General features: G+C 32.9%; 1 protein-coding gene across 1 annotated transcript; it reads right to left on the bottom strand.

Annotated features, from left to right (window-relative positions):
- Nucleotides 1–1,843: 1,843 nt before the first annotated feature.
- Nucleotides 1,844–6,779, bottom strand: LOC149261211 (uncharacterized). The gene is made up of 6 exons (XM_089368126.1): nucleotides 6,429–6,779; nucleotides 6,132–6,344; nucleotides 4,241–4,306; nucleotides 2,508–2,573; nucleotides 2,350–2,418; nucleotides 1,844–2,233 (listed from the first exon to the last, which is right to left on the bottom strand). Exons 1-6 carry the CDS (start codon nucleotides 6,777–6,779, stop codon nucleotides 2,114–2,116), a joined length of 885 nt encoding a protein of 294 aa, XP_089224252.1. The 3' UTR covers nucleotides 1,844–2,113.
- Nucleotides 6,780–7,651: the final 872 nt, after the last annotated feature.

Raw genomic sequence — 7,651 nt, 5'->3', positions numbered from 1 at the left:
TTCATGGCTCCACGTTTGAGCTTCTTCTTACATGGGAGCATCATTCGAACTGATTTTTCCTACCAGATAATTAACTACCTATTACTTTGGGATCACCCTTTTCACTGGTTGATATCTCTATTCTATTCCAAACAATCTGCAACATGATGTGCTCCATTGAGACAATGATGTATATATATATATATATATATATATATATATATAGGTTCCTCTAGTACTCTGAGGTATGTTCTATTGGATAAGATTTAGTATTCGAACAACATGCAGCATGACACGTATTATATAACGCGTCCATTTCATATATGGGTACTCATTTATCCACCATGTTTCACTCTGAAAGGAATATTCATGTTCGAAGGGTACAATCACATAAAACTATTTAATTAGAAATTATTGAATAATTTATAAGAGTGTATTTTTTTAAAAACAAAATATTAAAATAAATTTTTAAATGTGTACTTTATTAACGTGTGGAACTTTCCAATTTTACATCAAAATTCCATAAATAGATATTTATGGTTAAGTCTATTTAAATTTGATATGCAATTGGGTTTTATTCGAAACCTATGGATTTTGTTTTAGTTAGACCTACTGATTAGCTGAAACAGAGCTTATGAAGGGTGCTTATTGAAAAGACAGAAACATAGGTAAAATAATACCAAATACAACACAAACCTCTGCGGTGCTGAGCCATCCTTTCATGGCTCCACGTTTGAGCTTCTTCTTACATGGGAGCATCATTCGAACTGATTTTTCCTACCAGATAATTAACTACCTATTACTTTGGGATCACCCTTTTCACTGGTTGATATCTCTATTCTATTCCGAACAATCTGCAACATGATGTGCTCCATTGAGACAATGATGTATATATATATATATATATATATATATATATATAGGTTCCTCTAGTACTCTGAGGTATGTTCTATTGGATAAGATTTAGTATTCGAACAACATCCAGCATGACACGTATTATATAACGCGTCCATTTCATATATGGGTACTCATTTATCCACCATGTTTCACTAAGGAATATTCATGTTCGAAGGGTACAATCACATAAAACTATTTAATTAGAAATTATTGAATAATTTATAAGAGTGTATTTTTTTAAAAACAAAATATTAAAATAAATTTTTAAATGTGCACTTTATTAATGTCAGTGGAACTTTCCAATTTTACATCAAAATTCCATAAATAGATATTTATGGTTAAGTCTGTTTAATATTTGAAGTTCTATTTGAACAACTAAGAAATGATTTGCTTGATTAATCTATATGTTTAAATGGTAGCTTTGCAAATTTTAAAAATATTTTAGAATTTAATGAAAAATAAGGCGATCAATTGTTTGACAATTGGTTTAATTTTAAAAATACATATAATCTTTTAAACTGAAATCAACATTAAAAAGTAAAATAATCTATCAATTTCAAACTCAAAATGTAGTATGTTTAATCTAGATGTAAAATGCATACCTCAAAGGACTAAAGTATTTAGATGCTCATTTATGCATATAGAGGTATCAATGTTCATGTGTGTTTTGTGTATAAGTAGGTATGTATATTTCATTTTTTTGGTGAACAACTTCTATGCAAGATCAAACTCTACCAAACAAATTATGTTAATATATATACACATAAAATTATTTATATTTTTTTATTAATTTTTTATTATTATTATGTAAACTTATCTAATAATGATGTTAACAATAACGGCGGAGCCATAAATAAATAACGGACGCAGTCCATTGGTTAGGAAAGCTCTCTCATCATAGCTAGTTATCAGTAGATGTATTTGTAAAAATATTAATTAATTTCACATGATATACAACCCTGTAAAAATATTAATTAATTTCACATGATATACAATGCTGGTTATGAATCTCATTCATGTAAATTGTAAAAGATGTATTTGTAAAAATAGTTGGGCTGTGGTGAGTTACTAACCTGGTTCGACCCACAAGGGCTTCTCACTAGGGCGTTAGGCTGCATGGATCTGCCAGATATTGTGGTTGCAAGGGACAGAGGCATGAGACACAGGCCTTTGCTTTGCAGAAACTGCATTGCTGACCCCATGTTTTCATCCATCAGTTTTGCTACCTCTCCTTCTGTTATGGACAATCCCTCCTCATCTCTGCTACCTCTCCTTCTGTTATGGACAATCCCTCCTCATCTCTGCAAATATTCTCAGTACCCTTCTTGATTTTGCTAAGTTGCATGCTGCTTGAAGCCTGACATTTCATCAAATTTCTGTTAACCTTTATTTTTCAATTTCTAATGTTGGTAATCACATCAAATGATATTATTGAAGAAACTACTTCAGAATAACAAATAACATGATTATTACATCTGCAGAGATATCTGCTATAGCCTGACCAGCTGCTCCTGTGCCACCAAGTCTACTCATGCTTAGGACCTGTCAATGGAGACTGCTCTCAGTATTTGGAGAATAGTAGCTAGTCTAGCCCTATGCCTGTAAGCTTAAAATTCGTAAAGAAACTTTACCTTCACTTGCAACTGCAGAAACTTTACGTACTCAATTATTTCATCCAGCATAGCTGCCTTGTCGGTCTGCATAAAAACATGTCCAATGTCCATTCCATTCAACATGCTAAAATAAAATTTTATCGCAAAATTTTTAATACTATTTGAGAATAAGGAGAGTACGCAAAAACTTTCTTCCCTACATGCTGCATTGATGCTTCACAATTAGCCTAACTACTCGTTCGTACTCTTAGAAAATACAAAGAAGAAACACATCAGCAGCCTAACTAATGACCTTTTGTTCGACACTGTTAGCAGTTTCACGGACCGTACGCAGTGGGACATCAGTTCCCCGTCTGTTTATCAAGATTAATAATTTTCTTCTGTCCTTGGTTTGTTTGTGTATCTCATTCAACTTTGTTTAAAAATTGAAAAGACTTACTTTTACCTCCACAAAGAAATAAAAATCTTATCTTTATTTGCAAAGAATCGAAGGGTTTTACATGAAAATTTTTTGTTCTTTATTTTCTCCTCCTTGGAAATATCAAAAGTTTTTGTTAATTAATGTTTTTACTCTGAAGAAAAAATCTAGAGGTTTTATGTAAAGTTTTATGTTTGCATCCAAAAAATCAAAAGTTTTTCTTTTGGTTTTTTAAATACGGCTACAAATTTCTTTTGGTTTTCTAAATAGGGCTACAAATATTCATATTTTATTGAATATGAAAATGCTAAATATTCATATTATCTGGAAAATAAAAAAAAATATGATTTTTTTATTGCAATCCCAAATATTCATATTAGCTAAAAATTTTAGCCCAGTTTTTCTAAGTTATATTACATTTGTATTTTGGTATTTATGGTGAGGGCAGCAACAGCAATTTAACTGGTAAAGTCTATCAAAGTGTATGTAGTCTACTACTAGACTCCAGGTACTTGTAACTTCAACTTTGCACTATTGTTAATAGTCCCCTTATCATCTCTATGATAAAATCATTATCTTTAGGACGACACAACACAATCCCTATGGATATAGTAGGTACCTTTAAGACAAGACAACACAATCCCTATGGATATAGTAGGTGTAACTTGGATTGGATTGCTTTAATGATAATTTTTATATTTTCCCTTTTTCCTTTCACTAGTAGTAGGGGGAATAAGTGGCCTATAATGGTAATGCAATGCTTAAGAATCAATTATTGTGTTCCTTCCGGATCATGCATATCCTCTTATCATCCACTAATATTAAATATTACTTCCAAACTGAAACACTCTCCACGAAATTATTTCTCGTTTATCCCTTTTCTTAACCATTTACCATTAACCCACTCAAGTTGTCAATGACCTCCCAGTCCAAAGCGATATAACTAAACAGATCTGATAGGTTTAGAAAAGAACTATGATTGGCTGTATTTATTACGATTTGGTGCACAATATCATGTGGTATTTATGTTCTTCAAACAATTTCAAAGTGGATTACGTTTAAGTTTATCTGATATAGTAATATGCATATCTCTGAAACTATCTGAAAGAGGTACTGTAAAGGTTGCCATTAGGCGTATCCAATATATGAATCACCATTTTTCAGGAAGTTATGAAAAAAGAGGAACTTGGAGTACCGACAATGAGATTTGATTTTTCATTTTTACACAAAGGAAAAGGAACTGCCAAACAAGAAACATACATTACAACTAATCAATCATTATATTAGAGATTATATGTTATTGTGGATCACTTCTATCAAGCAAGAAAATCACCTTACTACAGTTGGGAACCAGCTCCTGTAATGCCTTCATTCTTTCTGCAATTCTTTCTCTTCGTTGCTGTAAACATGTCCAAACCACTCTGGTAAGTTTCTCTTCATTTAGCTTAATTAGCTAAAGTCTAGTGATAGAAGTATTATGTAAACAATGAAATTCAAAATGTGATAGAAGTATTATGTAAACCAGATAATAATATCAAATATAGATACAACAAATAAACATTAAAGCCTTCTAATATTGTACAAGCCAATGGTTACTTGTTTCAAACTCCAAATACAAATAATTTCAGGAAGGAAATTGTGACAACACAATTTTCTTCACTCATTCAACTCAGTTTCTTCACTTGCAAAAAACCTCCCAAAAATTCGTCAAGTTTAGCATCTAGATTCCAAAAGTGTTCCCTTCAGTTTGCATTTCCGCTTCCTTTTATAAAAATTGGAATTTGTTTTGCTTCGTCAAATCCTCCATTTTCAATCTGCCCTCCAAACCATAAGCTATTGTTAATCCAAAAATGTATCATTAAATCTAGAATAATTAAATTTAAAACAAAAATAAAATCTAAAATAATAAACCATAAAATTAAACTAAAACATAATTATACTAAAATTAAAACTAAAATAAACTTAAAAAAATAATTATTAAGATTAAACTAAACTAAATAATACTAAGTCAAATAGAAATCTAAAACTAATCTGAAGTAGTTTTATGGGAAACTATAACTAAATTAACATACGTGACTAATAATTTGGCAATATCACAACTAAAAAAGAGTTGGGCAATATCACACACAGATGAAACGCCATGTTTAAAAATCAATAAACAAGAAATACTCTGGGAGATTCTGGGCATGATCACTATGTTTAGCATATATGGAATTGGGCATATAGTGAAAAGTCAACACATTCAGAATTTTCATATAACTAGACTTTTAAATATATGCTAAGAACTTCTAACCGTGATTATAAACTGGAATTGCACTTGGGTGGGTCACAATCCTCCCTTGAACTAAGTCCTCCAGTTCCCCCGAGCTGAGAAGCTCTTCCCTAAAAATCAACTTCTTATGAGTCCACATAATGTATTTTTATATATTACTTCCTTAGCTGATTTTTCCTTAACAGTGTCCTACTTTTTATGGGTTTTCCAACCCATTGCAACCCAGTGATTTACTTTCTTTTTTTTGTTTTCAAAAAAGCATGTTTTCGCTTTTCTTTAAAGCCCTCGTTTCTCTCTCATGGTGGAGGTGTAAACTGATCTTACGTATGCACATATATTTAACAATTAGAAACAAATTTGATGCCAACAAATGGTTCCATTTTCTAATTCAGTGTTGATACTGGAAAAAATAAAAGGAAACTAGTACCGGCCTTTAACAAGGGAAATTTTACACCGAGAAAGAAAAGGAAACCAATATCCCTATATGCGTGAACTACTCCTTCAAGAAGTAGAAGTTATCCAGAGGAACTAACCTGGGTGAAAATAGGAGAGGTTAGCCAGTGGAAGACAAAAAACTAACCATGACTTGGAAATTAAAGAAAAACCATGAGCGTGCAAGTACTGGAGTTACCTGTAACATCGTAACCAACTTAGCACAAACCCTGTCAGTTAAAATAGACAAACATAATAGAACATAAAATAATTATAAATAACCATATTCGATTAAGGACCTATTGAGGACGAGTTTCTGTCAAAACACCCTATCTTTCGTGGAACGTTCAACGAAGAGAATTGTTATCTAGTGGCAGCTGCCCTATAACTTCGGAGACTACCAAGGACATACACATGGAAATATATGATTAAACTTAATAAATTAAGAGTACCGGTATCCACGCTGAGAAAACATAAGGAAACACCCTCCAGAGGGATCAACCATTCTTCACGACAAAACCCTGGTTGGAAATATCAAAACATGAGCAGGCAACATATCAAAATTTACTCGAGGGCGTGCGGGTCCGTGTGGAGGTGCTGCCACAATTCCCGGTGGAGGTGAAGACTGAGCTTGCGGTTGAGAGAGCGCTAATTCATAACTGCTCTGTTGCCCTGCCTGTCCATTATTTGATCCAACAGCTATTCCACCACCGGCGAAATTTGTAAAGGGCGCCTACCCAATTAAACAATTACAGTTTTCAACATACAAAATTTACAGAATGCATAATTTACAAGATTACAGGCGAAATTTCATTACCGTATTGGCTGGCCTGGTGAGAACTGCTTCTGCATCCCTCAATCTCTTCCCCAAAAGCCGAGCTGTATCCACCTTTGTTTGACCTAGGCTGAGAGGAACAGGGTTGAGGCCGACGTAAGGTGGCCGCCATGATTGCGTAGGGGATGGTACAGTAACCGTATCCGCAGCAGCAACAGCAGTAGAGCCTGAAGCAGGGGACCTAAGTACAGTCAAAAGTCCAGGGCTACCAATGCCTGCTAACAACGGTGAAGAGCTTGCATTTTCCCGTGCTGTACCCAGCGGTGTGAGACATCTTACTATCTGCAACTTGCTATCAAAGTCTCTCAGCACAAATTGAAAATGAAATGTCATATCTGCAACTAAAAATTGAATGCGTAGCTCCAAATGTATATTTATCTCTGAATGTAAACCTATGGCGAGTTTAAGATGGATGATCATGTGTGTCAGGTGTAAGCATGTTGTGTGGCATGTGTCAAAGTGTGAGTGTCAAGTGTAAGAAGCAACGAATTACTATAAATGTTCAAAGTATTTTTTGAAACTGTTTATATAGAAATGAGCCATCTAAACTTTGCGTAAAATTCACAAAGTGAAATGAGCTATCCAAACTTAAGACCTCCAATATAAAACTTTAGATAAAAAGCAAAAAATATCAAAGCTCTAAAATAAAACTTTGGATAAAAACTAGCACGAAGCACAATGTATGTTCATCTCTGAAAACTTTGGTTAAAAAAAACTTTTCATCTGTGAAAACTTTGGATATCTTATATTTACCCCGAACATAATGTCTTGAAATCTGCAAAGTCCGCAATAAGACCCCCAACTTTATTGTCCAATAAAAAATTACATAATAAATTTTATATTATTTTGTAATATGAAAACTTTGGTTAAAGTTGTGATGTATAGCAATATTTTTTGGTCAAACAAGAGATTAATAGGCAGTCAACGCACGATCGATTGCTAAGAGTCCTAGGCAAGGGAGGGACTAATAAGAACCTAGAGCAACATTACCTATGACTTTTGTTTTCCCAAACATGGAAAATTAGTATATTATAGGTTAACTAAATATTTTTATGTTTCTATACATTATCAAGGAATCACCAATATTTTAAAATGTTTTCTATTTTTTTAGAAAATTAGCCAAGCATTGGCAGTACTTTATAACCTAGTGAATAATTTGCCAAGATTTAACAAAATTATATGATTTAGTGAAATATTCACCAAAA

This window comes from Pinus tabuliformis, chromosome 6 (assembly GCF_031772625.1).
Source record: "Pinus tabuliformis cultivar Carrire ecotype Pingquan chromosome 6, CPIR1, whole genome shotgun sequence".
NCBI lineage: Eukaryota > Viridiplantae > Streptophyta > Pinopsida > Pinales > Pinaceae > Pinus > Pinus tabuliformis.
This window is presented reverse-complemented; position numbering and strand designations above follow the sequence as displayed.